Source organism: Puma concolor, chromosome E4, assembly GCF_028749965.1.
Source record: "Puma concolor isolate L17-30 chromosome E4, mPumCon1.1.hap2, whole genome shotgun sequence".
Taxonomy (NCBI): domain Eukaryota; kingdom Metazoa; phylum Chordata; class Mammalia; order Carnivora; family Felidae; genus Puma; species Puma concolor.
This window is the reverse complement of record NC_141683.1, coordinates 50395319-50418158: the sequence shown is the minus strand read 5'-3', so window position 1 is coordinate 50418158 and position 22840 is coordinate 50395319. Positions and strand designations below refer to the sequence as shown.

Genomic DNA, 22840 nt, shown 5'->3' with positions numbered 1-22840 from the left:
AAAAGGCAGGCAGGTTAGAGAAAAATAGGATAACAACTTCTACTCATAAACTTTTTGCTGCTTTGATTTTTTTCAATGATTATTTTGTGATCATTTTAACAACACCGTTTTTAAAATAACGAGGCAATTCACCGAAGTTTAAGAAACTATTTCTACATACAGCAAAAATTTTTTAAAAATAATAATCACTCTGTATAGGATTTCTCAACAATAGCAAAGTTCCAGAAGTCGGCATCCTTCCACCTCAGGGCTTCCATCTAGCAATAAGCTGTGACAAAGAAGCCAGGGGAAGAGAACAGTTAGACATGCCAGCATTTGTTTCATTTGGGCCTTCCCTTCCCATGACTTTTATAAACAATAACTATTTTGAAAACTCACTGCTCTTTGATTCACTTACAAAATCCGAGAAGAAAAATGAAGTGGAAGAAATAATAGTGCAAATTTTTCTTCCTTTATTTAATTTTGTTGTTGTTGTTGTTGAACACAAGCGATGACGTGAGGACACCTTTATTTCTCTTCGCTTGCTACGTAACAAATCTTTCGCGGTCTTTGCCACAGCTGCAGAGGAAGGAGCGGGGACAAATATCCTGACGATGTAGAGACAAGGTCATCCCTTAGTTAATACCTCACTTGAGTTGTTGAGAGAAGTGTGTGCAGGTGGACAGACCCACAGCTGGTGAAAAAGAAGAGGTAGGTGTGTGGGAGAGATTTCTCCAGCAGCCAGCCGGCGGGGAAGAGCTGGGGAAAATCTTGAATATCGAATAAATACGGTCACTCGGAGCTGCATTGATTCTTTTTTCAGGCTAATGGTTCAGATGCTGGGACGGCCAAACAGTGACTAAAATATGAGTCAAATGCTTTCAAATCAAATCATCCCAAAGAAGCAGGAACACGGCGAGCAGGGAGCAGGTCATTAGGGCTTCTAACCAATACTTGTTCAACCTGAAGAAACTCGCTCTCTTTAACGACTGCCTCTTTCAATCTAAGTCATTTGGACATTAGTGAGCTGAGAGCAATCGATCTTTATTACTGGTGACACCTACTGATCAGCTCTGAACAGAAGGAAAGGTAGCTCCCCGCTGGGCTTGCACACTTTTCCCAACCCTGATCTTTCGTGCTTCTCTCTGCCAAGCAAGTCTTTGATTATCCCAAAGGGTGACAGAAAATTTTTTTAATTAGCCTCAAAGTTGGTGTCTTGATATTTTTGAAGACCAACTGTCATTTAAATACAAACTAGCTCAGGTTAAGAGGAAGGAAGGTTGGGAGCGCCTGGGTGGCTCAGTCAGTTGAGCGCCTGACTTGGGCTCAGGTTGTGATCTCTGTTTTGTGAGTTCTAGCCCCACATCGGGCTCGATGCTGTCAGCACAGAGCCTGCTTCAGATCCTCTGTCCTGCCCCCCCCCCACACCCCTCCCCTGCTTGCAGGAAGAGGTGCAGCGTGGGCTCTGGCCCTCACAGAAGCACCACAAGGTCCCACAACAGACACAGGGGTGGCTTCCCTGACACCCGCCCCCCCACCTTCTGCTACTTTCTCGGTTTTCAATTCTTTCCCCAAATGTTCACTCCCGATTTTATAATTCAGTCCTTCCAAGAGCTCTTTCGGTGAGGAGATCCTGAGAAGATAGGTGTTTCCAGATGGCCTGAAGGACTTATCAGAAAACAAAGCAGCATTTATTGGAACAAATAAAAGTACTTATTCTCCTCAAGAATGAGTAAAAGTACCCCCATCCCTGTGGTGTCAGGCGTCTGTTTTACCCCCACCCCACCACTCACTTTTTTGGGAATTATCACTCATAGAGTAGGATGAATAGAGAACAACAAACAAATGTAGAGGACCTCGCCCCGCAGACCGGCCATGGGCAGAGACTGGAGCTCACGTCAACCTAAGCTGGGCACTCAACTCACACTCTGCTCTCTTCTCTGCATGGATTCACTTAGATGTGAGGTAATATGTTGTGGGGCTTTTTGTGGGGTTTTTTTTTTTTTTACATTTTTTGTTGTAGTAAAACATACGTAACATAAAATTCATCATTGTAACCATTTTTACATGTACGGTTCGGTGACATTATATTCTTCATTGTTGGGCAACCATCACCACTATCTATCCCTCAAACGTTTTCATCTTCCCAAACTGAAACTCTGTACTCACTAAACAATAACCCCCCCAGTCTGTCCTCCCCCCAGCCCCTGGCAACCGCCATTCTACTTCCTATCTCTATGAATTTGACTACCCTCGATACTTCCTAGGAGTAAAATCACACCATGTTTGTCCTCTTGTGACTGGCTTATGTCACTTAGCATAACGTCTTCAAGGTTCATCATGTGGCAGCATGGGTCGGAATTTCATTCCTTTTTAAGGATGGATAATATTCCTGTTGTGTGTATACACCACATTTTTTCTACCCATTCATCTGTTGATGGACATTTGGTTTGTTTCCAGGCTGGCGCATTCTTAACTTACTCCCACAATTTAAGACTTGTAGACAATTTAAAATCAATTCCATGTATGGCGTATTTACTACTCATTGTGATAGGAATTGTGGGAGGTACAAAGGTGAATCAGACATGGTACCCGCTTTCAAAAAACTTATGCTACCTTGGGAAAGGAGGAAAGAAAGAAGTAAAAGTAACCAGCATTTGCTAATAGCTCACCACGCACCGGATAATTTGCCCAATTGCTGCATGTGTTGCCCACGACAACGTTGTGAGGTAGATATTGTAATATGAGAAAATGGAGGCTCACAGACCTTAAGTAACCACCTCCGAAGTGGTAAGACCAGGATGTGAACCCACATCTTAGATTCAGAATCCTGTGTTCATTCTACTAGACATGCTGCGCCCTCTGGTGCCAGGCAGAATGTGACAAATCCCAGGGGAAAAGCTACAGGAAGGTAGAAGGGAAGAAATGACCAGCCTCCTGAGGGGGCAGGCTCATGGCAGAGGTCGGTCTTGGAAGTTAGAAAGGTTCGTGTTTGACAGGGACAAGGGAGCAGAGGAAAGTGCTTGAGCAGAGAAAATTGGGGTTGGCAGGAAATCTAAGTACACATGGAGGGACCGGAGGCGTGGTGTAACTTGAGGCTGCAGAGCGTGGCAAGGTCATGGACACAAAGAAATGCTAGCTTGAGGAGTCTGGACTCCACCATGTAGACCAAGGGGAGCCATTGCAGGTTTTCTGAGAAGAGACACAGTCACAGCTGTACTTTAGGAAGGTCACCATGGCAACAATGTATAACAAGCACGGAGGGGTGGGGGACGTTTAAAGGTTGGAAAGCCAGTCAGAAAGTTACTGGAATTAGCAGATGAAACATACTTGGTTGGAATGGAAAAGAGGATACGGAGGTGAGAGATATCTTGAGAGGTGGGGATGACAGAACCCGGCCACTGAGGCATTGTGAACAGAACGGCCATACATCCTGCTTTGCCTAGGACACCTTGCTTGCCTGGTGTAATTACTAACAGCCTCCTTTCCCTCTCCAATACGGACAAACTAGGACTGTACAGTATGTGTCACACTATTTACTAGGAATAAGAAAACAGAATCGAAGATGCCTCTAAAAGATTCTGAACCTGGATTAATCAGGAAAGCGGTCACACCTTTGGAAACACTGGAGGTAAAGGAGGTTTTTTGGAAAGATGAGGAGCTTAGATTTGGACATGCTGAATTTGCTGCTGAGGTCAGGGTTTATTTCAGGGAGATAAGCACCTTGCCCATGGATTTGCGCTGTATCACATGAAGGAAGGCATCATTGACCTAAAAAAAATTCAAAAATATACGGTCACGGTTGCATATTTCAATAAGCATTCTCTGGTAGGCCGAGTCTTAAAATAGCTAAAATATTAAGACGTATCTCCAATGAACTGTATACAACTAACTATGCAATACTAGCTGAACAATCACCATAAACTGAAAGGAAAATAATAATATAAGAATAACCCAGCTTCAGAATTTTTCTGTCCAAACTAACAATTTTCAACGTCGTCAGATAAGTGACAGCAGGTAAAAAGTCCTCAGGCCGCTCCATACTCTATTGTAATATTTCTGTGTGTTCTAGCTCTTGAAAGAATGCAGCCACAGCCAGAAGAATCAATCGTTTAATATTTTACAATTTTTATCTTATTAAAATTGTCCTGTTTCTGGTGTAACCGAAATTGCAATCTATCTCAAATCCTATTTTTTTTAGAAGTACAAGGCTATAAAACATAAATTAAAAATCAGCCACAGTAATAAAAACAGTGCGATACTGGTGAGAGAATAAGTGCATCAACGGAACACACGAGAGCCCAAAACAGGCCCACACGAAGACGGTCAACTGAGCCTTAACAAAGGAGCAAAGCAAACTCAGTGCAGAGGGGACGGTCGTTTCAAGAAATGGCACGAGCGGGATGCCTGGGTGGCTCCGTCAGTTAAGCGTCCGGCTTTGGCTCAGGTCATGATCTCGCGGTCCGTGGGATGAAGCCCCGCGTCGGGCTCTGTGCTGACAGTGTGGAGCCTGCTTGGGATTTCCCTTCACTCTCCCTCTGCTACCCTCCCTCACGCTTGCTCTGTCTCTCTCTTCTTCTCCCTCTCAAAAATAAATAAACATTTAAAAAAATTAAGAAGAAGAAATGAGCTATCAAGCCACGAAAAGACACGGGAGAACATTAAATGCATATTGGGTTTTTTTAAAAAAATTTTTTTAATGTTTATTTATTTTTGAGAGAGAGAGAGAGAGAGACAGAGTGTGAGCAGGGGTGGGGAGGGGCAGAGAGAGAGGAAGACACAGAACTCGAAGCAGGCTCCAGGCTCTGAGTTGTCAGCACAGAGCCAGACGCAGGGCTCGAACTCACGCACTGTGAGACCATGACCTGAACCAGAGTAGGATGCTTAACTGACTGAGTCACCCAGGCGCCCCTAAATGCATATTGTTAAGTAAGAGAAGCCAGTCTCAAAAGTCTGCATACTATACGATCCCAACCACATGACATTCTGTAAAAGCTAAAACTGTAGAGACAGTAAGAAGATCCGTGGCTGTCAGGGGTTGGGGTTGGGAGCAGGGGTGAATACATGGAGCCCAGGGGATTCTTTAGAGCAGTGAAGCTGTTCTGTATGATACTGTAATGATGGATACATGACAGTATACATTCGTTTTGGTAAAACGTATAGACCTGTACAGCACAAGAGTGATCCCTAATGTAAACCATGGACTTCAGTTAATAATAATGTATCAACATCGGCTTATCACTTGTAGCAAATGTACCACACCAATGCAATATGTTAATACTAGTGGAAACTGGGTGGTGGGAGAAGGAATATATGTGAATGCTACACACTTTCTGTGAAATTTTTCTGTAAACCTAAAACTGCTGAAAAAGTAAGTAAAGTCTACTGATTTTTAATAAAATAAATAACAAATGCACAAAATTAAAACTGAAAAAAGCAAACAGTAGAAGATAATAGAAGTGTCATTATTTGCATAGAATGTAATAATCTACATAGAAAAGCTAATCAAAGCAACAGATAAGCAAATGAGAAAGGCCAGCATATTGTGAGATAGAGATCAGCTAACAAAAATTATTGACATCTATATAAAAAATAATCAAGTAGGAAATATAACAGAAATAAAATAGTGTTCTCAAAGGCAACAAAAGCAGTAAAGTACTTATAATTAACATAATTAAGAACGGCCCACAGACTTTATGGAGAAAAACTTTGAAATCTATTTACAAACATGAAACATCTGAATAAATGGCAATATATCCCTCTTCACAAATGAGACAACATTGTAAAAACATCAGTACCTCCCCCAAATTAATCTATAATGTCGATGCAACTCCAATGTCAGTCAGATATTTTTCAGGAACTAAACAAATCTCTTCCAAAATTTACCTAAAAGGATAAAGATTCACAAAGAATCTTTAGGAGTTTAAGAAAGAACAAAGGTTGGAATAGTGGCCCTTCAGATAGGAAAACATACTTCACAACTATAAAGACAACAACAGTATGATACTGTTATAGGAACAGATATCTGAACCAAGGGAATAGAAGAGAAAACAGAGTATATCTGGGAACTTGAAATAAGATGAAGGTAGCAACATAAATCAATGGAGAAACAATGAACTATTTGGTCTGAGAAAACTAGGTCACTGTAAGTAGAAAAATAAAAATTGCTTACCTAACGTATACCCAATACAGAGGTGACTTCAGATGGATTAAAAGCATGAAATAGTGTGAAATAAAAGTACAAAGTTAGTAGAGAAAAATAGAGAAGATCACTGTGACCCAGATATAACAAAGGACTTTTTAAATATGTCCCAAATAGCACTAACCCACAAGGCAAAATATTGATGTGTTTGATTACATTAAATCTAGACAAAGATGACAGAGCAATGACAAATTTGGAGAGACAGACTTCTGCAAAGTCTCAAATTAGCATCTAGAACCTTGCTACTCACAGGGTGGTTCAAGGACCTGAGGCTTCTGTATCATCTGGGAGCTTATTAGAAATGCACCATCTTGAGCCCTTTCCTACCTTGACTGAATCATAATCTGCATCTTAACAAGATCCCCAGGTGATTCATACTCACATTAAAATTTGAGAACTGCAGATTACACAAGGAAATTTTGCAAATTAGTAAGAAAGAGACAGGAAGCCCTGCAGAAAATCTCATGAAGGGCTTAAAATGCTATTCAAAGAAGTGGAAACCTGAATGTTTACCAAATCTATAAAGAGATGCTTACATTGATTAGAAATCAGGGAGATGCAAATTAAAATAATAAGATGCCACTTTACACCCGTCAGTTTGGCAAAAATCAGAAAGTAGGACAATGCTACATATCAATGGGCTGGCGAAAGAAGAATCCGCGTGCACTGCTGGTGAGAGCGTGAACCAGTTGAGTCATCCTGGAGAGCGGTTTGCTGTCATACATCCTATGACCCAACAACCCTACTCCTGGGAAAATGCTCCCAAAGCAACATTGCACAGTCCCGACTGTGAGACCGTGTGACTGTGTATTATAGTGCTGATTATGGCGGCAGGGAATCAGGTCAAGGCCAGAGTGCATCACTAGGAAGCCGGTCTGTAAACCATGGCAGGTGCACACCGCTCTCTTCTAGGCAGCAGTGAGAAGCAATGAACCGGGTACAGCACCAGCAACATCGGTAGCGCTTAAAAAGACAGCACTGAGTGAAAAATGGAGAAACGGAACAAGGTCTACCGCACAACCTTATGCTGTTAGGTATTTGTGTCACTTGAAAATCAACTAACACACAAAAAATGGTATGTTTTACAAGGAAATATAATCCAAGCATACGTATCAAACACATTATAGAGACTGACTCTGAGGAGGGAAACAAGAGTAGACAACAGTGGTGGGCAACGAGAATAAAGGGAATAAGTAAATACAGATATCCAGAAATACACAGACCTAAAAGCAGAAGACGGCCCAACACTGAAAATGTGCTTTGATTTTTGGGATGAGCACTGGGTGTTGTATGTAAGCCAATTCGATAATAAATCATATTCATTAAAAAAATAAAATGTAAAAAAAAAATAAAAATAGTAATAAAAAGAAACTGGGCTTTGAAATGAGGAATATGAATCTAGCCAACCTTCCCACGGAAACTCTTCCCAAAAAGCATAGAAAAAATAAGCAGAAAAACAAATCGATCAATCAAACAAATCAATTCTCTGCAGCATGAAATCTCTGGTTTCAAAAACATCTGTCTTGCGGGGCTTTGTGCCTTACAGAGACCTTTCCAATCCACGTAAATTTAGACATACTCAAAGGAGGTAGAAAAGGTAGAAGAGGTCTAAGACACGTGTTTTGAAACATGCATCCCTGCCCTGTCGATCACTCAGAGGTACAGCTCCAGGCGACTTACAGCTGTATCTCACCGTCAGTTTGAAGCTGCATCTCACCGTCAGTTTGAAGCTGCCTGTTCCCGGAGATCTGTCTCAGCCCAAAGATAGGAAATACTCCGAAAGCAAGCACGATTCGAGATAGCGATACCTCTTTTACTGGCTTCCTAGAGAAATGAGGAATCTCCTACAGATTAATGTTGACATACAAAGAAAGTTATCCGTTTAAGTGCTAAAGCTTGTTTTTAATCACTTGGCTTATGTATGTATGTATAGAACTGTAGCACATATTTACCTAACTTCTTTAAAAGATAATATCGGTGGGAAACACAAACTTTTTGTTCCATGATTTGGGGATCTCATAATTTTGAACATCTGTGATTTTCCCTTCTGTTTTTCTGGGCTTCTATGTCCATTTGCCACTTCTGCTGTGATTGTAGCTACTTCTAAGAATAATCCAACTCTGTCTCCTTTCTACCTTCTGGTTTCTATCCAGGCAACCAGTGGTGTTCCGGACTGGATGCTCAGAGTGTGATAAGGCTCTGAGTGAGAAACTAAGAGGGAAAGTGCATGGCATCAGACCAGACTCTTTTGATAGCTAATTCAGATGCCTGGGGACATTTTCCCTCTGTATTCTACAGGCTGCCCCCAGAGAGGGAGGCTGTTCCATACCGCTCCCTACATAGACACCCAGGCTGTTCCCAGAACCCTCCCTCGCACAGGGTGAAGCCATAATTAAATCTGTCTCTGGAGATATGCAACTCAGAATAATATGGGGGCAGGGTGAGGATATTGCTTTTGTCTTAGGTTCTGCTCTTAGAATTTTTAATTAGCTTATCAAGCACGAATAATCAAAATAAGCTATAGTTCCCTAAATATATCATGCTGATTCATACCTCCTTAGAATCCAGCTCTTTCCCCCTATTGTAACCCTGTCCTGAGATCTTCCCAACAAAACAAACGCCTAAAGTCTGTTTTTATTGACTGGCATACACACGGTACCCAGTGAATGCTGATGAAGAAAATAAACTCATGAGTGAATGACCATATCTAGGACTGAGTGGGATTGTTTTCAAAAGGTAAAAATGCTTAGTTAGTGATATGTCGTCAGAGTTGCATTATACTCCTCATGTCATTGCTCTAATACATGTTCATCTGAATCTTCTTTTAAAAGTCAGCCGAGGGGCGCCTGGGTGGCGCAGTCGGTTAAGCGTCCGACTTCAGCCAGGTCGCGATCTCACGGTCCGTGAGTTCGAGCCCCGCGTCGGGCTCTGGGCTGATGGCTCAGAGCCTGGAGCCTGTTTCCGATTCTGTGTCTCCCTCTCTCTCTGCTCCTCCCCCGTTCATGCTCTGTCTCTCTCTGTCCCAAAAATAAATAAAACGTTGAAAAAAAAATTAAAAAAAAAAATAAATAAATAAAAAAATAAATAAAAGTCAGCCGATACATTTTACCAAAAAAGAGGTAGATGACAAATGAGCATGTGAAAACATACTCAAGATCAATAGAGCAATGCAAATGAAACCCACAGTCAGATACCACTATAAACCTACTGGGACAGCCACCATTAAAAAAACAGGTGACAATACAAAGTTCTGGCAGATGGCAAACAACTAGACTCTCCCATATCGTTGGTGGGAATGCAAAAGAATACAACCATTCTCATAAACGGTTGGTCACTTATTAAAAGTTAAACATAGGGGAGCCTGGGTGGTGCAGTCAGTTAAGCATCTGACTTCGGTTCAGGTCAATGATCTCACGGTTCGTGAGTTAGAGCCCCGTGTTGGGCTCTGTGCTGACAGCTCAGAGCCTGGAGGTTGCTTCGGATTCTGTGTCCCCCTCTCTCTCTGCCCCACTCCTGGTTGCACTCTGTCTCTCTCTGTCTCTCAAAAATGAATAAATGTTAAAAAAATTTTTTTTAACTTAAAGAGTAATTTAATTTTTAAGAATATTCCACAGATATGGGGCACCTGGGTGGCTCAGTTGGTTAAGTGTAAAACTCTTGGTTTCAGCTCAGGTCATGATCTCACAGTTCATGAGTTTGAGCCCCACATCACACCGGCGGTGTGGAGCCTGCTCAGGATTCTTTCTCTCTCCTTTTCGCTCTGGCCCTCCACTGCTCATGCTCTCTCTCTCCCTCTCTCCCTCTCTCTCTCTCTCTCTCAAAATTAACAAATAAAAAAAAGAGAATAGCCCACAGATAGGAGTGTCTGGGTGGCTCAGTCTGTTAAGCATCCAACTCTTGATCTCAGCTCAGGTCTTGATCTCAGGGTTGTGAGTTCAAGCCCCATGTTGGGATCTGTGCTGGGCATGAAAGTCTATCTTAAAATAAAAAAGAATATTCCACACATACACTCAGGAAACTTCAAGTAAACAATTTCTATCTATCAAATCTATTCATGTAGTAACCTCACCTGACCTTGGTATAATAATCAAGCTCAGATCTCTAGGATTTAAATATTGTCTAGTTGAGATGTGTGTGAGCTTCTCCCTACAGAACACAGACTTGGCACATCTAAATAAGGCCATCCTCTGAACAGATCACGGGACACATTCATGGCCCACCCATCACGGCACGGGTGCAACCCTTCAGCAAATAATACATTAAAATTCAAAATCTAAAGGCTGTTTCTCTAATCCTGCCCACGAAATGTCAACATATGTGTTACAGTTCATGGGACGTGAAAAAGCTCAACTCTAACCATTTTATGATGGCGAGGTATTTTGCCTTAAACAATATATTAAGAGTTTGCTATGTGCTTTTACACGCGTTATCTTATGTGATCTTCATAACCACCTTAGTATGCAGAGTATACTGCTGTCCCTATCACACATGAGGAAACTAAGGCACAGAGATGTGAGTAATTTGCCCATAGCCAGTTAAGAGGTAGGGCCAGGATCTGAACCCAGGCGGTCTAACCCTACAGCCCCCTCCTCTCAATCAGTCATTCAACAGATACATGAGTACCTGACAGAATCTGGAGACAAAGAGATGCATGGCCCCTGCCCACATGGAGTTCATAGTCTATAGGAATGACAAGTATCGAGTAATTACGAGTACATGAACAAAAAGCACAGAGGGCTACAGAAGTTCATACCCATGCCTACTAAAAAGACGATGGTACAAAGTATGTGGTCATATTAATATCAACTACCAAGGTCAAATCTATAAGCCCACATATTCAGGAGAAAACACAAACTAGGAAACACTAGCATCTCTGATATTGTATGTATATACTGGTGTATATACGTACAGAGGTCATTTTCCAAGCCCAGGCAGGTTCTGATAAATAATTTTTTTCTAATACATTAACTGATTTACATAAAAAATATTACCCAGGCTTTACAGTTAAGTCAAATTAACAACATATATTCATTTAATCATCTTCATTTTAAAAGAATAAAACCTGAGTTCCTGGGTGGCTCAGTTGGTTCAATGTCTGACTCTTGGTTTCAGCTCAGGTCGTGATCTCCCAGTTTGTGGGATCGAGCCCTGATTTGGGCTCTGTGCTGACAGGGCAGAACCTGCTTGAGATTCTCTTTCTCCCTCTCTCTGCCTCTCCCCAACTCACATTCTTTCACTCTCTCTCAAAATAAATTTAAAAAGTAAATTAAATTAAATTAAAAATCTAAAATCTATAAATTCCAGTACTGCTTGGAAAAATCCAAGATTCCTGGTTGTTTTAACTATAAGATAGCTCTTTCACATAATAATTCTCTGATAGATGAACATTATACTCTAGAATAGGTTTCTCTGATAGATGAACAAACTTTATACTCTAGAATAGGTTTCTAAGAAGCAACTTCCTCGTTTGTATGAGGAAAGGGTCTGCCTTAGCCATAAGGAGCCCAGAATCTGGCTTCAAACCAACCTGGACTGGATTCCAGGTCTGTCACTTACTATATAATATCAAGCAGGTTTCTTAGCTCCTACAAGTCTTGATTTCTTCATCTGTAAAACGTGATAAAAATGGCTCACACGTCAAGGGAGCATCACAAAGATGAAATGAGAAAATACATGTAAAAGTGTTTAGCACCGTTCTTGACCCATAGTATACACCTAACCTATGGGAGCTGCCATTATTATATTATTACTATCCCTCTATGTGGTTTGAATATTGAAAAAAAGAGACAGAGAAAGAGAAGAAATAGTAAAGGGACGGTGTGTGAATGAAATGTTTGAAATTGTTAGGGAGAATGGTCTCAGAGGGCCCGGGGATAGCAGGAAGGTCAGCAGTGTGGGAAGAATCAGAAAAACCCTACATGTGGAGCCCTCATTGGAAAGGAGAGGACAAGCTGATAGGAGGGCAGTAATTAGATAGCTAATTTGTGTTTAAGAGAAGAGAGAACTTCGGGCACGTGGGGGGCTCAGTCAGTTAAGTGTCTGATTCTCAGTTTCAGTTCAGGTCATGATCTCAAGTTTTGTGGCTTCACACCCCACATCTGGCTCTGTGCTGACAGTGTGGAGCCTGCTTGGGATTCTCTCTCTCTCCCCCTGTCTCTGCACCTCCCCTGCTCACTCTCTGTATCTCTCAAAATAAATAAGTAAACTTTTAAAAAAGAGAGAACAGAGGGGCACGTGGGTGGCGCATTCAGTTAAGCATCTTACTTCAGCTCAGGTCATGATCTCACAGTTTGTGGGTTTGAGCCCTATGTCGAGCTCTGTGCTGACAACTTGGAGCCTGGAGCCTGCTTCAGATTCTGTGTCTCCCTCTCTGCCCCTTCCCCGCTCACACTCTATCTCCCCAAAATAAGTAAACATTAAAAAAATTTTTTTAATTAAAAAAAAGAACAGAGAACTTCAGTGTGAGTGATTAAAACAATAATCCAACTCTGGTTTTCTCTCATGCCTGAGCAGCACTTAGAACACGTCAGTGGAGAGAAGAGACTGTTTAAACTAGCAAGTGTTTCCGTACCTGTCCTAACTGTCCTCATCTTCTATCGACAGGTATACATGAGCTTTAGGTAAAGCAAACCTCGGTTCACAGGCACATGATAAAAGTCACAAGACGGAAGGGGACTCAGCAATTCTGGAAACTGGTGGTTTGCAAGTTTTTTAAGCCACAGAACCTTTTAACACAAGAAACAGATGAACAAAAAGGTAAAAATGTGCAGCTACTCAGACCCCAGCAGAGATGGGGTCCCAGAGGCCAGGCAGCTCGGGTCACCTGCCCACCCCCGCACACTGCCGCCCCTGAAGTACATAACCTGCTGCAGAGGCATGGAGACTGATGGTCGGAGGGCATTGGAGACTTCCACGAAGGAGCAACTGAAGGCACAGGTGGAAACAGAATCCGACCAGTTTTCCCATGGCCAGTCAGGTTCTCTTTTTACCACCAAATGCTACCCTCTTGACTGACGTACCAAAAAGGAGAAGAAGAAAGTAAATCATGTTTGAGAAGAATATGCCCCAGCACAGGAAATAAAAATAAATATGGAAGGCTGGTGAGCAGTAAAGTCTGGCACTGACAGCTTGGGCTCAACTAATCTGCACGGGAACAAAACGCTGCCCCATCCAGGGCCGACTCAAGCTACCAAAACAGTTTTTTGAATGTTAAAACAAATGAAGCCAAAAAAAAACAAAAAAAAAAAAAAAGGAAAAGAAAAGGCTTCGCAGTGAATTCACAGTGAATACCTAACAGATTCACATTTACAACTATATTGCATATGCATGCACACAATTATAGGGGAGGAAGTCTAAGCCACATTAATGGGACTGAGGGGGAATGAAAGAAGGGAGTGAACAGCCAACAAAATTAACTACAGTGACTAATGGATGAATTACAGTCTTATGATGCTGGGCATGATACAGTGTTTTGTTCTCAGAACCTCGGCTTAGATCATTTGTACTTTAAAGCGTCTGTATGCTAAAATCAAAGGTCAAGTTAAATGCTTGCTTCTTAGACTTGTATGTTGTGGAGTTCAGAGTTCATTTAAACACGGGTAAATTATTTTCTAAAGCACCATCACTTCCCCCTGTTTAAGAAACCCATGACATACATACAGTCTCAATAGCCAGCTTCTTCATGGCCTGTGCAAATTCGGTTTCCCAGGTGGCTCACTAGGCCTGAGGCTACGGCCGTACAAACCAGAAGATGGGGAGAAATCCTGTGGCCCTGCAGCCCGTGAGACTCCATTATTCTGCATTGCATTTTCACCTTTTCATTGCATAAAAGGAGGATTTATGGGCTCCAGAGAGAAACTACCCAGTCGTTCGACACAGATTATGTGCTGGCATTAGGCACATCACATCCCTTAAGAGCATCTCACCTCCTCCAGCTTAAAAACCGCTCCGATGTGTGGCTGGATGCGCCCTTGCTGGCAGTACTGAAGAGCAGAGGACAGGATTCTGGAGAAGATGGGAAAGTTCTGCTCTTTGTATCGGCCCCAGTACAGCCCCATAGCAGAGACATTCTTCAGGAGCAGAAGGTTGGCCGGCACAGAAGCAATGGTTCCTCCAGCAAAACCCACCACCACAATCCTGCCCTCCCAGGCCAGGCTGAGGGAAGAAAAGAGAAGAAGAAGAAATTATACAAAGCAATGTATATTCACATTCATTGGAATGGCTACTATAAAAAACAACAACAACAACAGGAAATAACAAGTGTTAGCAAGGATGTTGAGAAACTGGAACCCTCATGTACTGTGGGTGGGACTGTGAAATGGTTCAAGTGGAAAACAGTATGGAGGTTCCTCAGATAACTAAAAATGGAACTTACCATACAATCAGGCAATGCCATTCTGGGTCTCTATCCAAAATAATCGAAAACAGGGTCTTTTTCTTAAACTTTTTTTAAAGTTTAGTTATTTACTAGAGAGAAAGAGAGAGCATAAGCGGGGAAGGGACAGAGAGAGGGAGACGCAGAATCTAAAACAGGCTCTAGGCTCTCAGCTGTCAGCACAGAGCCCGACGCGGGGCTTGAACTCACGAAATCCGAGATCATGACCTGAATCGAACTTGGACACTTAACTGACTGAGCCACCAGGCACCTTGAAAATAGGATCTTGAAGAGATAGTTTTACTCCCACATTCATAGCAGCACTATCTACAATAGCCAAGAGGTAGAAACAACCCAAATGTCCCTGAATTGATAGATGGATAAACAAAATGTGTTATATACATACAACAGAATATTATTCAGCTTTAAAAAGGAAGGAAATCCTGGGGCACCTGGGTGGCTCAGTCGGTTGGGTGTCCGACTTCGGCTCAGGTCACGATCTCGTAGTTTGTGAGTTCGAGCCCTGTGTCGGGCTCTGTGCTGACAGCTCAGAGCCTGGAGCCTGCTTTAGATTCTGAGTCTCCCTCTCTCTCTGCCCCTCCCCTACTCACACTCTGTCTCTCTCTTTCTTTTTTCTCTCTCAAAAATAAATAAACATTAAAAAAATTAAAAAAAAAAAGGAAGGAAATCCTGTCACATGCTATGTCATAGATGAACCTTGAGGACATCATGCTAAATGAGATAAGCGAGTTACAGAAAGACAAATACTGTAGGCTTCCACTATTTTGAGGGATCTAAAGTAGTCAAAGTCAAAAAAACAGAAAATAAAGTGGTGGTTACCAGGGGCTGGGTGGAGGGAGAAATAGGAATTGTTTAATGGGTAAAGAATTTCAGATTTGCAAGATGAAAAAAATTGTGGAGATCTACCTCGCAACAATATAAATATACTTTACGCTATGGGACTATATACTTAAAAATGGTTAATATAAAAAATAGCTACTATAGCAAATTTTATGTTATGTATTTTTTTTTTTTTAGCCACAGTAAAAAGTGTAGAATGAAAAAAAAAGCAATCTACATTAATTCATAGAGATAAAAAGTAGAAGTTTTCAGGGAGGTGGGGGGAGGGGGAGAGGGGCAGTTATTATTTAACAGGTATAGAATATTAGTTGGGGACAGTTACACAACATTGGGAGCATACTTAATGTCACTGAATTGTACATTTACAAGTGTTTAAAATGATAAGTACTAAGTTATGTATATTTTACCACAACTTAAAAAAGCAGCATGCATTAAACCCCCAGCTAGGAATTCCTCTTAACTTTATACAAACTGGCAGAGGTGACCCGCCCTGTATCGCTCTGCATTCTTCAGTAGAAACCATAAAAATAAGTCATAAGCAAGACAGTAGGAGGCCAGAGGAATGAGCCAGTTTTATAAGAGGACCAACTTTAGAATTAAGGCTAGGGGAGCATGTAGGTGGCTCAGTCAGTTGAGGGTCTGACTTCAGCTCAGGTCATGATCTCACAGTTCCTGGGTTCGAGCCTTACGTCGGGCCCTGTGCTGATAGTTCGGAGCCTGGAGCCTGCTTCTGATTCTGTGTTTCCCTCTCTTTCTGTCCCTCCCCTGCTCATCCTCTAACTCTCAAAAAAAAAAAAAAAAAAAAAAATTTAAAAAAAAAAAGAATTAAGGCTATCTATTTAACTACTCCTCTACTTCATAGAAGGAAACATTCTATATGCTATACTTCAAGACAACTCAGGGATGTCTGGGTGGCTCAGTCAGTTAAGCGTCTGACTCTTGATTTCTGCTCAGGTCACGATCTCACGGTTCATGGGATCAAGTCCCACCTCTGGCTCTACACTGTCAGCGCAGAGCCTGCTGGGGATTCTCTCTCTCCCTCCCTCTCTACCTCTCCCCTGCTTGCTTGCTTTCTCTCAAATAAAAATAAATTAATTAATAATAAAAAATAAAAAATAAAAAAGACAACTCAGTTTGAAGATTTTGAACTTAGGAACAGTAATAAAAAGATAGGTACCTTAATGAAACATCATTTGCTTTGTAAAAAAGAAAACTTACTTTAGGAGTCCTTTAAGTTATGTGCTTCTCTAGAGAATTTTGAATAATCTATAAAAATTCACACAAGTTTTCTGCAGCCCATTCTGAGAAGCACGATACAGTTTCACACTAAGCAAGAAGTTATAAAAATGCATTTTATAAACATCTTTGATCCAAAATGCATATATATTTGTTTGGCTTTTGCTTTTTGCTTTTCTTCATTAGAGGGAAGTAAGAAGTCATTGGCACAACACTTTTACCCATTACCTAGAAGGCAAGAGAAAGGTAAGAGTTAGGAGCTCTCTGTCCTGGCTCTCCATTGAGTCAACACACCTCTTCCTTTGCTTCTGTAAGCACAGTACCCAGCACAGTGCAGTGATGCTCAGGGGCTATAGAACCAACTGGTTCCCTTCTGCGGGTAAGGTATTCTCTCTGCTTCTGTTTCCTCAACTTCAAAATGAGATAAACCAGGGATGCCCAGGTGCCTCAGTTGGTTGAGCGTCCAACTTAGGCTCAGGTTGTGATCTCACAGTCCGTGAGTTCGAGCCCAGCATCGGGCTCTGTGCTGACAGCTCAGAGCCTAGAGCCTGCTTTGGATTCTGTGTCTCCCTCTCTCTCTGTCCCTCCCCTGCTCACACTCTGTCTCTCTCTCTCAAAATTAAACATTAAAATAATAATAATAATAATAATAATAATAATAATAAATAAAAACAGAAGGACAATTGGTGTGGATACAACAGTCCCACTTTAACGCCAATGATTTTCTTTTAATAAAACAAGCCAAGGGGCGCCTGGGTGGCTTGGTTGGTTAAGCGGCCAACTTCAGCTCAGGTCATGATCTCGTGGTCTGTGAGTTCGAGCCCCGCATCGGGCTCTGTGCTGACAGCTCAGAGCCTGGAGTCTGTTTCAGATTCTGTGTCTCCCTCTCTCTCTGCCCCTCCCCTGTTCATGCTCTGTCTCTCTCTGTCTCAAAAAAAACAAAAACAAAAACAAACAAAAAAAAAAAAGTTTAAAAAAAAACAAAAAAACAAGCCAAGGAGACACCTAGATTGCTGGCTGCTTCTGAAACCAGTGAGATCAAAAGAGTCTACACTTGGGTGCACAGATAGCTAGGGAACGGCCATGCCAGTCATTCTAACATCTGAACGATGATCTCAAGAATTACCCACACTATGTATATAAAGTAGTTAATGGGGGCCGGCATAGCTGAATTTAACACATGAATAATTTCTAAAGCATTCGATATTGCTAACTAGAGAGTCTACAGTCATTTTTTGGATATTTTCCAGTTGGATATCTTGTTTTTCTATATTTAAGCATTTCCTGATTTTCCCTCTGCTTCTATTGCTTTTCACCCTCCCACTCAGCTGTTCTCGTTGATGCCAATGCCTATAGGAAAAGTGAGCAGCAAAAATGGAAGAGAAGCAAGGCCAGAAGGAAGACGGGTCTAGAAAGGTTTCAGCAGATCCCCAGGTCCAGCCTCCTCTGGGAAGACCACTACATGCACCTGCGGAGAGCCTCCAGGAAGACATCTCCTCCCACAGCGTCGATGACCACGTTCACCCCATCAGTGCCCACCAGCTTCCTCACTGCCTCCTTCAGGCTGCCCTGACTATAGTTCACGATGGACTGTGCACCCTTCCGCATCGCCAGCCTGCACTTCTCGTCACTTCCGGCTGCAGCTATTACCTGCAGAAAGAATACAAAGCTTTCGACGATCCAGAATATGTATCAAAAGGGGTTCACCCCACCCACCCAGCCTCCAACCACAAAGAGTACTAAACAAGGAAGCCAACGTCACCTTGCTACCCTAGCATCAGCCTCAATCCCACACGTCAGGGCCAACAGACAGCACCATCACACTGGCCCCTCTGTCCCCCCCACCCCCACTGGCCATGGGATCCACATTTCCGGGAATCCTGGAACGCCAATGAGTCTGGCTAGGAGATGGTTCAGGGGACACTCAGAAAGTCTTACCCAATGGGGTGCCTGGGTGGCTCAGTAGGTTAAGTGTCCAACTCTTGATTTCAGCTCAGGTCATGATCTCACGGTTCATGAGTTGCAGCCCCATATCGGACTCATGCTGACAGTGCGGACCCTTCTTGGGATTCTCTCTCTCCCTCCCTCTCTCTCCACACCCACCCTCACGTGCTCTGTCTATCTCAAAAAAAAAAAAAAAAAAAGTCTGAAAGTCTTCTCCAAATATGAATTAAACCACCTTTTAATGAATACCTACTATGAGTCAAGTAATAAAGATACCCAAGCTTAGAGTCAAGGTAGCAAGATAAAGCAGTATGATGATGGGGAAGTACAGACAGCTTCAGAAGTGCAGAGGAGAGGTATCCAATCTAGACCTAGATCACGAAAGGCTTCCCAGAGAGTAAAACATGACTCAGTGGAAAGATCTTGAAGCTGGAAAGACCTGAATTCAAATCCTGACTCTGCTACTAACTAGCAGTGTTACCTAAGACAAATTACTTAGCAAGAAATAATACTTACTTAATGTTACTATGTGCCAGGTACTATCCTAAATGCTTTATGTATATTAATAACTCACTTAGTCTTATCTTAATAGCCCAATGATACACACGCTATTAGCATCCCCATTTTAGAGATAAAGAAACAAAGGCAAAAGAAGTTCAGTAACTTGCCCAAGGTCACAGAGTTAATGGGAGGCAGAACTGGGATCCAACCCCAAGTAATCCATCTCCAGAGTTCATGCTTTTAACCTCTATTCTGTCCACCAGCTTCCCTAAACTTACCCATCTATAAAACAAGATTTATTTTTAAAATCAAATGGGGGGCACCCGAGTGGCTCAGTCGGTTAAGGGTCCGACTTCGGCTCAGGTCATGATCTCACGACTCGTGAGTTTGAGCCCCACGTCAGGCTCTGTGCTGACAGCTCAGAGCCTGGAGCCTGTTTCAAGTTCTGTTGTCTCCCTCTCTCTCTCTGCCCCTCCCCTGCTCATGCTCTGTCTCTCTCTCAAAAATAAATAAACATTAAAAAGAATTTTTAATCAAATGGAATACTGTACATAAAGCACTTGGAAAACAAAGTGTTAGATACATTGACTCTATTGTTACACATACACAATCACTTATTCTATTTAAACCTCATAAGAACATTATGGGGGAGGTATAATTCCTCCCATTCTATAGATGGAGACCCAGATCTAGAGGTTGAGTAATTAACCCAGAATTAGCCAGGCAGTTAAGTGGTAGAACAATTATGCAAACCCAATGCTGCCTGCCTCCAAAGCCCACGCTTTTCCACTCCACCACTCTGGGAGAAAGCCATGCTGAAAGCCTGGCAAAGATGGCCATGGGCCACACTGTGAGGAGGCTGGGGTTTGGAAGTCTCCAGAAGTCCTTCCTAACACGTAAGTACCGCCTAAAAGTGCCTCATCACTGGATAGCACCCACCAGCCTGAGCAGTTTGGCCCCAAGGTGACATCCAGAACATGCATTCAAACACACAAGGACATCAATGCCCTTAAGATATTTCACACTCACCCATGACTCTTTGAAACTAAAAGCTACGCTCAGATACTCCCCAGGGGAACCCTCAAGTAGCTGCAAATTCACTGACGGTCATCAGCACACAGTGCCACAGAGGGCTGACACCAGCCTCGGGTCTGGGACTTGAGGCCAATCTCGCTTCTCACAAGGTGCCAGGGAGGCCTGACACGAATCATGGTCTCCCCTGGTGGCTCACCTTCTTTATCTGTGAAATAGGGGTAATAAACACATTACCCATCTCCCAGGGGTGTGTTAGGATCCAAGGAAAGATAATTGGTGTGGAGGCACTTTGAAAGCAACATGAAATGCTGTGAATGGAAGGTGTTCTCAAAACAACCCGTTAGAAGTAGGTGGCCTGATGAGATTTCTAAAGTTGTTTTTATTATTTTGCTGTTGTTTGCATTTGCTTAAAACAGTTATGGCTGCTAAAGAAAATATAGCTTGGGTTAATTTTAATATCTGAATCAAAATGAGTTTTTCTCTCTACTTAACCTACTGTAATGATCTAAACAAATGGTGCAATTTTATCTTCCACGAAATGTTAAATAGTCAGTGGTTCTAGACAATGAGACTAATTTTGGTCTCCTCACTGAGAGGTGCTAAAAGCCCTAGCTTTGACATGAAATGTGTTAATATTCCATGGAGAGCCTCCTGGTGCCTAAGATTGCTTTCAGAACTCACATGTGCTTCCCCAAAAGAACCTAAAGCGAGAAAGGAGAGGGGCCACCAGAAGAAATTCCAAGGCAATCCAGTTATCTCCAAACCTGTGTATCTTGGTGCCTTCTGGATACCCCAACTGCACGTTCCACACAAACCTCACATTTAATGCCTCCAAACCTGAGCTCACCAGTTCCTCCTGTCTTCTCAACTGCAATAAATGGCAAATCCACACGTTAACCTAGTTTGCTCCTTCCCACTCAATGTCTAATAATAACCGGATCCCTTTTTAAGAGATTCTCGCCGACATGCCGTGCCCTCTAATAGGCGTGCTGCACGTGTAATTTCAATATTCCCACAACGACCCTATGAGGAAAGCTTTATTTTACCAATGAGGAAACTGAAGCAATTAAGCGAGAGGCAGAGTTGGAATTTGAACCTAGGTCAGACTAATTTCAAAGTCCTTGTTCCCTCAACTGTATTAGGGAATGCTCTCCCGGCATCAAACTCTATTCTTTTCTACTTCAATATCTCTCAACTCATTGCTCCCAGTGCCTCGGTTCCAGTATCATCACCTGTGGCTTGGATCACCCCCAAGAGGCTGCTCTACATGCCTCCAGACCACCCCTGACTTTGCCGCATTCCTCATCCCCCCTGCTACCAGAATGAACTTTGCAAAATGCAAATACAATCATGGTACTTCCTAGTTTAAAGTCTTTAATAGCTCTCGATGGCTTCCAATAAATGTTCAAATTCTTCAGCGGTGCATGATCTGGTCTCTGCCCACTTCCCTGGAGTCACCTCCCACCATTCCCCACACAGACCCTTTGTTCCACAGATGCTACCCGCAATTCCCTGAATGCAACATGTGACATTCCATGTCTCTGTCCTCTGATCTGCCCTTCCACCACTAAAATGGTCCTCACTTCCCTTCTTCCTCTGTTCAACTGCTACCAGTCCTTCAAAAGTCAGCTTAAATGTCTACTCTCTCCAAGAAATCCTCCTTATCTGATACCCACAGCCTCAGAGTGATACCCCTACAGGGACTTGGGTCTTTCGTTCCTTTGTTTATTCTTTCATTTAAGAAATAGTTATTCGGGGTGCCTGGGTGGCTCAGTTGGTTACGTGGCTGACTCTCCATTTCAGCGCAGGTCTTGATCTCAAGGTGGTAAGATCAAGTGCGTCAGGCTCAGTGCTAAGCGTAAAGCCTGCTTAAGATTCTCTCTCTCCCTCTCTCTCTCTGACCCTTCCATGTGCACTCATGTGGTCACTTGCTCTGTCTCAAAAAAAAAAATTATAGGGGCGCCTGGGTGGCTCGTTCGGTTAAGCGTCCAACTTCGGCTCAGGTCATGATCTCGCGGTCCATGAGATCGAGCCCGGTGTCCGGCTCTGTGCTGACCGCTCAGAGACTGGAGCCTGTTTCAGATTCTGTGTCTCCCTCTCTCTCTGACCCTCCCCCGTTCATGCCCTGTCTCTCTCTGTCTCAAAAATAAACGTTAAAAAAAAATTTTTTTTTTTAAATATGTAAGAAATAGCTATTGAGTGCCTGCTATGGTCTAGGTACCATGCCAGGTGCTAGGACTACAATAATGAGCCAAAAAGACACTATTCCTGCCTTCATGGGGATTACAGTCAAGTAGGAAGGAGGCACTAATCCAAAAATGACAAAAGTAAAGGCTAGACCACACACTGAGTGTACCATGAAAGAGACGTACAGGATGCTATGAGACCATATACAAACAGCCAGGGGCTGGGATGTGGGGACAGATTACCATCTCCTGAGGGACAAAGAATACTTCCCTGAAAATATGACATCTGAGTTTAAATTTGAAGTGCGGGGGCAGACAGTTCAGAAGAGCATTACAGGTAGAGGAAATGGAATCTGCAGAAGCCACGGGGCAAGTCAGGCCTTGCCAGGTTTTGGTAACCAGAAGGAAGAGCGATCTACTCCAAGGTCCCCTCATCAGTCTGCAGGCAAACAGATGGCAAGACCCTAATCTGAGTTACTTTATCTCCTCAGTGCCTTGCGCGTGATACTCATGAATGAACGA

At 42.7% G+C, this 22840-nt stretch overlaps 1 protein-coding gene across 8 annotated transcripts in view; it reads right to left on the bottom strand.

Moving 5' to 3' along the window:
- Positions 1-431: 431 nt before the first annotated feature.
- Positions 432-22840, bottom strand: part of LOC112857767 (protein Cryzl2-like) — a 29622-nt gene continuing 7213 nt past the window's right edge. For 3 of the 8 annotated variants that reach the window (XM_025921087.2, XM_086694282.1, XM_086694283.1), the window contains 4 exons: positions 18121-18302; positions 14107-14335; positions 3703-3750; positions 432-558 (listed from right to left, as the gene is read on the bottom strand). In XM_025921087.2, the coding sequence (XP_025776872.2) occupies positions 508-558; positions 3703-3750; positions 14107-14335; positions 18121-18302 (510 nt within the window). In that variant the 3' untranslated portion in view covers positions 432-507. The other 5 variants (XM_086694279.1, XR_015246239.1, XR_015246238.1 and 2 more) reach the window with 5 other exon arrangements.